At 48.9% G+C, this 9,507-nt stretch overlaps 1 protein-coding gene across 1 annotated transcript in view; it reads right to left on the reverse strand.

The window, feature by feature from the left end:
- Positions 1–898: 898 nt before the first annotated feature.
- LOC144488514 (myocyte-specific enhancer factor 2D homolog) overlaps positions 899–9,507 on the reverse strand; it is a gene marked incomplete at its 3' end in the record, with an annotated part of 71,852 nt that continues 63,243 nt past the window's right edge. Inside the window, exon 4 of the mRNA XM_078206561.1 lies at positions 899–1,036. Within this exon, the coding sequence (XP_078062687.1) occupies positions 899–1,036 (138 nt within the window). The remainder of the gene's footprint in view (positions 1,037–9,507) is intronic.

Consider the following 9,507-nt stretch of genomic DNA (forward strand, 5'->3'; position numbering starts at 1 on the left):
GGGAGTGGGAAGGGGGAGATGGGAGTGGGGTGGGGGATATGGGAGTGGGGAGAGGGATATGGGAGTGGGGAGGGGGATATGGGAGTGGGAAGGGGGAGATGGGAGTGGGGAGGGGGATATGGGAGTGGGGAGGGGGATATGGGAGTGGGGAGGGGGATATGGGAGTGGGGAGGGGAAATGGGAGTGGGGCAGTGGGATATGGGAGTGGGGGATATGGGAGTAGGGATATGGGAGTGGGGACATGGGAGTGGGGGACATGGGAGTGGGGGACATGGGAGTGGGGGACATGGGAGTGGGGGACATGGGAGTGGGGGACATGGGAGTGGGGGACATGGGAGTGGGGCAGTGGGGCAGTGGGATATGGGAGTGGGGGACATGGGAGTGGGGCAGTGGGATATGGGAGTGGGAGGGTGGTAAGGAGTGTGGAAGGGGATATGTGAATAGGGGAGATATATGGGAGTGTGGAAGGAGATACATGGGACTGGGGAGGGGGATATGGGACTGGGAGGGGGATCTGGGACTCGTATAGGGGACATGGGACTGTGGAGGTGGGATATGGGACTGGGGAGGGGGGGATATGGGACTGAGGAGGGGGGATATGGGACTGGGATAGCGGATATGGGACATTGGAGGGGGATATGGGCTCGGGGGATATGGGACTTGGGAGAGTGGGATATCAGACTTAATGCTTCTTTGTAAAGGGCTTAAGGGGCCAAATGGCCTCCCCCGGTTCCTGTGTAACTTGCCCGAGGGGCTGAATGGCCTCCTCCTGTTCCTGTGTAACAGGCTCGAGGAGGAATCAGTGACCCTTTCCTCCCCATGCCCCTCCCCGGTTCCTGTGTTCGACGCTGAGGCGCTAGGCGAAGGCAGTGCGGCCTGGCCTTTCTGGGTTACTCACCCCGTATCGTTTGAACAAGATATCGATGTCCTCGTTCACCTTCCTGTACTTGTCCTCCCCGAATGGGCTCTGTTCAATTGCATCATCTACGTCAGGCTCCGGGCTGTCACAGCCATTGAAACCTTTCTTCTTCAGAGTCTGCGGCAGAGACGGGGGAAGGTTAACGAAAATCAAACACTCACCACCCTCTCGGAGGGTGAAATTATCTGATACGATCAACCTCATCAGCCAATCAGGAACTTTTAACCGGTCACAGGTAGTCAATTGGCGCGCAGGAAGCTCCCATTAACAGCTATCCGGGAATGGCCAAGTTAATTTCCTTCAGGTGTTGTACGCTGAGGGAGGAATGTTGGCCAGGACACTGGGGAGAACTGCTCGAATCACCACCCACCTCGCCCCACTCTCCTTCTATTTCCATCTCCCACCTCAATCCGGCACGGCGGCACAGCGGGTTGGCGCTGCTGCCTCACAGCGCCAGGGACCCGGGTTCGATTCCCGGCTCGGGTCACTGTCTGTGCGGAGTCTGCACATTCTCCCCCGTGTCTGCGTGGGTTTCATCCGGGTGCTCCGGTTTCCTCCCACACTCCAAAGATGGATTGACAATGCTAAATTGCCCCTTAGTGTCCAAAGATGTGCAGGTTAGGTGGATTGGCCGTGCTAAATTGTCCCTTAGTGTCCAAAGATGTGCAGGTTAGGGGGAGTGGCCATGCTAAATTGTCCCTTAGTGTCCAAAGATGTGCGGGTTAGGTGGATTGGCCATGCTAAATTGTCCCTTAGTGTCCAAAGATGTGCGGGTTAGGTGGATTGGCCATGCTAAATTGTCCATTAGTGTCCAAAGATGTGAAGGTTAGGTGGATTGGCCATGCTAAATTGTCCCTTAGTGTCCAAAGATGTGCGGGTTAGGTGGATTGGCTATGCTAAATTGCCCCTTAGTGTCCAAAGATGTGTAGGTTAGGTGGATTGGCCATGCTAAATTGTCCCTTAGTGTCCAAAGATGTGTAGGTTAGGTGGATTGGCCGTGCTAAATTGCCCCTTAGTGTCCAAAGATGTGCAGGTTAGGTGGATTGGCTGCGCTAAATTGCCCCTTAGTGTCCAAAGATGTGTAGGTTAGGTGGATTGGCCGTGCTAAATTGCCCCTTAGTGTCCAAAGATGTGTAGGTTAGGTGGATTGGCCGTGCTAAATTGCCCCTTAGTGTCCAAAGATGTGCGGGTTAGGTGGATTGGCTATGCTAAATTGCCCCTTAGTGTCCAAAGATGTGCGGGTTAGGTGGATTGGCCATGCTAAATTGCCCCTTAGTGTCCAAAGATGTGCAGGTTAGGGGGATTGGCCGTGCTAAATTGCCCCTTAGTGTCCAAAGATGTGCAGGTTAGGTGGATTGGCCATGCTAAATTGTCCCTTTGTGTCCAAAGATGTGTAGGTTAGGTGGATTGGCCATGCTAAATTGCCTGTTCGGGTAACACTGAGGGAGAATTTAGCCTGGCCTATGCATCTAACCTGCACGTCTTTGGACTGTGGGAGGAAACCGGAGCACCCGGAGGAAACCCACGCAGACACGGGGAGAAGGTGCAGACTCTGGCGCTGTGAGGCGTCGATGGTAGCCATGATGTGGAGATGCCGGCGTTGGACTGGGGTAAGCACAGTAAGAAGTCTCACAACACCAGGTTATGGTATTTCCTACCAAATAAACCTGTTGGACTTTAACCTGGTGTTGTGAGACTTCTTGCCTTGAGGCAGCAGTGCTAACCCGCTGTGCCACCCCAGTCGGATTGTGTGGGATTCCAGTTAAACAGGGTTTGAAAGACTTCCCAGACAGTGTTTCCAATACTCACTGAGCGGGGTGGGTTACTATTCCGTCACTTCCATTTTTAGGGGTTCGTTACGGTAAATTTGAAAGTATAAAGTGTCCCGCACAGATTTCCCAATAGTGAGAATTTCACAAGCAAGTGAGCTCAAAATATATCCATACACCACTTCCCAATTGCGATCAGCACTCTCACTGCTGACCCCACACGATCCAGAATAAAACAGGAACTCAACACAGTTCCACTGTGGAACCCTTACTCTGCTGAATAGAACACACAGCCAACAAGAAACTCTCATCCTGAAATAACAATCACTCTTTATTCAGCAGGGTAAGGATCACTGTGTAACTGTACAGATGTGGAGATGCCGGCGTTGGACTGGGGTAAACACAGTAAGAAGTCTCACAACACCAGGTTAAAGTCCAACAGGTTTATTTGGTAGCAAATACCATTAGCTTTCGGAGCGCTGCTCCTTCGTCAGATGGAGTTGAAATCTGCTCTCAAACAGGGCACAGAGACACAGAAATCAAGTTACAGAATACTAATTAGAATGCGAATCCCTACAGCCAGCCAGGTCTTAAATGTACAGACAATGTGAGTGGAGGGAGCATTAAACACAGGTTAAAGAGATGTGTATTGTCTTCAGACAGAACAGCTAGTGAAATTCTGCAAGCCCAGGAGGCAAGCTGTGGGGGTTACTGATAATGTGACATAAATCCAACATCCCTGTTTAGGCCGTCCTCATGTGTGCGAAACTTGGCTATCAGTTTCTGCTCAGCGACTCTGCGCTGTCGTGTGTCGTGAAGGCCGCCTTGGAGAACGCTTACCTGAAGATCCGAGGCTGAATGCCCGTGACTGCTGAAGTGTTCCCCAACAGGAAGAGAACAGTCTTGCCTGGTGATTGTCGAGCGGTGTTCATTCATCCGTTGTCGCAGCGTCTGCGTGGTTTCCCCAATGTACCGTGCCTCGGGACATCCTTTCCTGCAGCGTATCAGGTAGACAACGTTGGCCGAGTTGCAAGAGTAGGTACCGTGTACCTGGTGGATGGTGTTCTCACGTGAGATGATGGCATCCGTGTTGATGATCCGGCACGTCTTGCAGAGGTTGCTGTGGCAGGGTTGTGTGGTGTCGTGGTCACTGTTCTCCTGAAGGCTGGGTAGTTTGCTGCGGACAATGGTCTGTTTGAGGTTGTGCGGTTGTTTGAAGGCAAGAAGTGGGGGTGTGGGGATGGCCTTGGCGAGATGTTCGTCTTCATCAATGACATGTTGAAGGCTCCGGAGGAGATGCCGTAGCTTCTCCGCTCCGGGGCTCCGCTCCGCTCCACTATGTCACACTATCAGTAACCCCCACAGATGGCTCCTGGACTTGCAGAATTTCACTAGCTGTTCTGTCTGAAGACAATACACATCTCTTTAACCTGTGTTTAATGTTCCCTCCACCCACATTGTCTGTACATTTAAGACCTGGCTGGCTGTAGGATTCGCATTCTAATCAGTATTCTGCAACTTGATTCTGTCTGTTTGCACTGTTTGAGAGCAGATTTCCACTCCATCTGACGAAGGAGCAGAGCTCCGAAAGCTTAAGGTATTTGCTACCAAATAAACCTGCTGGACTTTAACCTGGTGTTGTGAGACTTCGAACAGAGTCACTGTTATTCAGCAGGGTAAGGATCACTCACTGTGTAACTGTACAGAGTCACTGTTATTCAGCAGGGTAAGGATCACTCACTGTGTAACTGTACAGAGTCACTGTTTATTCAGCAGGGTAAGGATCACTCACTGTGTAACTGTACAGAGTCACTGTGTATTCATCAGGGTAAGGATCACTGTGTAACTGTACAGAGTGACTGTTTATTCAGCAGGGTAAGGATCACTGTGTAACTGTACAGAGTGACTGTTTATTCAGCAGGGTAAGGATCAGTCACTGTGTAACTGTACAGAGTCACTGCTTATTCAGCAGGGTAAGGATCACACACTATGTAACTGCACAGAGTCACTGTGTATTCAGCAGGCTAAGGGTCACTCACTGTATAACTGTACAGAGTCACTGTTATTCAGCAGGGTAAGGATCACTGTGTAACTGTACAGAGTCACTGTTATTCAGCAGGGTAAGGAACACTGTGTAACTGTACAGAGTCACTGTTATTCAGCAGGGTAAGGATCAGTCACTGTGTAACTGTACAGAGTCACTGTTTATTCAGCAGGGTAAGGATCACTCACTGTGTAACTGTACAGAGTCACTGTGTATTCAGCAGGATAAGGATCACTCACTGTGTAACTGTACAGAGTCACTGTTTATTCATCAGGGTAAGCATCACTGTGTAACTGTACAGAGTCACTGTTATTCAGCAGGGTAAGGATCACTCACTGTGTAACTGCACAGAGTCACTGTTTATTCAGCAGGGTAAGGATCACTGTGTAACTGTACAGAGTCACTGTTATTCAGCAGGGTAAGGATCACTCACTGTGTAACTGTACAGAGTCACTGTGTATTCAGCAGGGTAAGGATCACAGACTATGTAACTGCACAGTCACTGTTATTCAGCAGGGTAAGGATCACTGTGTAACTGTACAGAGTCACTGTTTATTCAGCAGGGTAAGGATCACTGTGTAACTGCACAGAGTCACTGTGTATTCAGCAGGCTAAGGGTCACTCACTGTATAACTGTACAGTCACTGTTATTCAGCAGGGTAAGGATCACTCACTGTGTCACTGTACAGTCACTGTTATTCAGCAGGGTAAGGATCACTCACTGTGTAACTGCACAGAGTCACTGTTTATTCAGCAGGGTAAGGATCACTGTGTAACTGTACAGAGTCACTGTTTATTCAGCAGGGTAAGGACTAATCACTGTGTAACTGCACAGTCACTGTTTATTCAGCAGGGTAAGGGTCACTCACTGTGTAACCGTACAGAGTCACTGTGTATTCAGCAGGGTAAGGATCACTGTGTAACTGTACAGAGTCACTGTTTATTCAGCAGGGTAAGGGTCACACACTGTGTAACTGTACAGAGTCACTGTTTATTCAGCAGGGTAAGGATCACTCACTGTGTAACTGTACAGAGTCACTGTTTATTCAGCAGGGTAAGGACCACTCACTGTGTAACTGTACAGAGTCACTGTTTATTCAGCAGGGTAAGGATTAGTCACTGTGTAACTGTACAGAGACACTGTTTATTCAGCAGGGTAAGGATTAGTCACTGTGTAACTGTACAGAGTCACTGTGTATTCAGCAGGGTAAGGATCACACACTGTGTAACTGTACAGAGTCACTGTTTATTCAGCAGGGTAAGGATCACACTGTGTAACTGTACAGAGTCACTGTTTATTCAGAGGGTAAGGATCACTCACTGTGTAACTGTACAGGGTCACTGTTTATTCAGCAGGGTAAGGATCACTGTGTAACTGTACAGAGTCACTGTTTATTCAGAGGGTAAGGATCACTCACTGTGTAACTGTACAGTCACTGTTTATTCAGCAGGGTAAGGATCACTCACTGTGTAACCAAATAAACCTGTTGGACTTTAACCTGGTGTTGTGAGACTTCTAACAGAGTCACAGTTATTCAGCAGGGTAAGGATCACTCACTGTGTAACTGCACAGAGTCACTGTGTATTCAGCAGGGTAAGGATCACTCACTGTGTAACTGTACAGAGTCACTGTGTATTCATCAGGGTAAGGATCACTCACTGTGTAACTGTACAGAGTCACTGTGTATTCATCAGGGTAAGGATCACTGTGTAACTGTACAGAGTCACTGTTTATTCAGCAGGTTAAGGATCACTCACTGAGTAACTGTACAGAGTCACTGTTATTCAGCAGGGAAAGGATCACTCACTGTAACTGCACAGAGTCACTGTTATTCAGCAGGGTAAAGATCACTCACTGTGTAACTGCACAGTCATTGTGTATTCAGCAGGGTAAGGATCACTCACTGTGTAACTGTACAGAGTCACTGTTTATTCAGCAGGGTAAGGATCACTCACTGTGTAACTGTACAGATTCACTGTGTATTCAGCAGGGTAAGGATCACTCACTGTGTAACTGTACAGAGACACTGTTTATTCAGCAGGGTAAGGATCACTCACTGTGTAACTGTACAGATTCACTGTGTATTCAGCAGGGTAAGGATCACTCACTGTGTAACTGTACAGAGTCACTGTTTATTCAGCAGGGTAAGGATCACTGTGTAAATGTACAGTCACTGCTTAGTCAGCAGGGTAAGGGATTGTGTACAATGGGAGTGAATGGGAAGGGGTTTGGGATTGGGATTGTGTACAATGGGAGTGAATGGGAAGGGGTTTGGGATTGGGATTGTGTACAATGGGAGTGAATGGGAAGGGGTTTGGTATTGGGATTGTGTACAATGGGAGTGAATGGGAAGGGGTTTGGTATTGGGATTGTGTACAATGGGAGTGAATGGGAAGGGGTTTGGGATTGGGATTGTGTACAATGGGAGTGAATGGGAAGGGGTTTGGGTCCATTGGGATTGTGTACAATGGGAGTGAATGGGAAGGGGTTTGGGTCCATTGGGATTGTGTACAATGGGAGTGAATGGGAAGGGGTTTGGGTTCTTTGGGATTGTGTACAATGGGAGTGAATGGGAAGGGGTTTGGGTTCATTGGGAATGTGTACAATGGGAGCGAATGGGAAGGGGTTTGGGTTCATTGGGATTGTGTACAATGGGAGCGAACGGGAAGGAGTTTGGATCCATTGGGATTGTGTACAATGGGAGTGAATGGGAAGGGGATTGGGATTGTGTACAATGGGAGTGAATGGGAAGGGGTTTGTGTTCATTGGGATTGTGTACAATGGGAGTGAACGGGAAGGAGTTTGGATCCATTGGGATTGTGTACAATGGGAGTGAATGGGAAGGGGTTTGGGATTGGGATTGTGTACAATGGGAGTGAATGGGAAGGGGTTTGGGTCCATTGGGATTGTGTACAATGGGAGTGAATGGGAAGGGGTTTGGGTTCTTTGGGATTGTGTACAATGGGAGTGAATGGGAAGGGGTTTGGGATTGGGATTGTGTACAATGGGAGTGAATGGGAAGGGTTTGGGTCCATTGGGATTGTGTACAATGGGAGTGAATGGGAAGGGGTTTGGGTCCATTGGGATTGTGTACAATGGGAGTGAATGGGAAAGGGTTTGGATCCATTGGGATTGTCTACAATGGGAGTGAACGGGAAGGGGTTTGGGATTGGGATTGTGTACAATGGGAGTGAATGGGAATGGGTTTGGATCCATTGGGATTGTGTACAATGGGAGTGAATGGGAAGGGGTTTGGGATTGGGATTGTGTACAATGGGAGTGAATGGGAAGGGGTTTGGATCCATTGGGATTGTGTACAATGGGAGTGAATGGGAAGGGGTTTGGATCCATTGGGATTGTGTACAATGGGAATAAACGGGAAGGGGTTTGGGATTGGGATTGTGTACAATGGGAGTGAATGGGAAGGGGTGTGGGTCCATTGGGATTGTGTACAATGGGAGTAAATGGGAAGGGGTTTGGGATTGGGATTGTGTACAATGGGCGTGAATGGGAAGGGGATTGGGATTGTGTACAATGGGAGTGAATGGGAATGGGTTTGGATCCATTGGGATTGTGTACAATGGGAGTGAATGGGAAGGGGTTTGGGTCCATTGGGATTGTGTACAATAGGAGTGAATGGGAAGGGGTTTGGATCCATTGGGATTGTGTACAATGGGAGTGAACGGGAAGGGGTTTGGGATTGGGATTGTGTACAATGGGAGTGAATGGGAAGGGGATTGGGATTGTGTACAATGGGAGTGAATGGGAATGGGTTTGGATCCATTGGGATTGTGTACAATGGGAGTGAACGGGAAGGGGTTTGGGATGTAGAATCTTTGCTGTGTTCCATTAGGATTTGACCACCTGTGTGTTGATCTGAACATGACTTTGCAGTGAATTTAAGGAGCATATTTCTGTTAAGGTAAACTGCGGAGTGTCTGCTCCCTGGGGGCTAATTAGCAGCGGGAAGTGCTGGGGGGCGGCGGGGGGGGCGGGGGGGGGGGGGTGTTAGTTCGCAGGGATATGAGCAGTCATTCCAGTCCCTGTCACAGTCAGATATAATCTCCCTAATTATCCGGAAGGCCACAGGACGGTTCTGTGTCACTCCCTCTCTATGCGGGGAGGAGCACAGCACAGCGCTGTCCCTCCAAAGAGAGTTAAACAATGAAGACTTGCCATCCAGCCTTCAATCCCAGCCAGGAACAGATCTGTCAAACCCACCCCTTCCTTCCCGCCAGCCACATAGAACACAAACTACCTTTCTTTGAAAACGTATCAGTGTCACAAGTAGGCTTACATTAACACTGCAATGAAGTTACAGTGAAAATCCCCCAGTCGCCACACTCCCATTCCAGTACACTAAGGGGCAATTTAGCACGGCCAATCCACCTAACCTACACATCTTTGGACACTAAGGGGCAATTTACCATGGCCAATCCACCTAACCTACACATCTTTGGACACTAAGGGGCAATTTAGCACGGCCAATCCCCCTAACCTGCACATCTTTGGACACTAAGGGGCAATTTAGCATGGCCAATCCACCTAACCTACACATCTTTGGACACTAAGGGGCAATTTAGCATGGCCAATCCACCAAACCTGCACATCTTTGGACACTAAGGGGCAATTTAGCATGGCCAATCCACCTAACCTACACATCTTTGGACACTAAGGGGCAATTTAGCACGGCCAATCCCCCTAACCTACACACCTTTGGACACTAAGGGACAATTTAGCATGGCCAATCCACCCAACCTAAACATCTTTGGAC

The sequence above is a fragment of the Mustelus asterias genome, unplaced genomic scaffold (assembly GCF_964213995.1).
Source record: "Mustelus asterias unplaced genomic scaffold, sMusAst1.hap1.1 HAP1_SCAFFOLD_1624, whole genome shotgun sequence".
In the NCBI taxonomy this organism is placed as follows: Eukaryota; Metazoa; Chordata; class Chondrichthyes; order Carcharhiniformes; family Triakidae; genus Mustelus; species Mustelus asterias.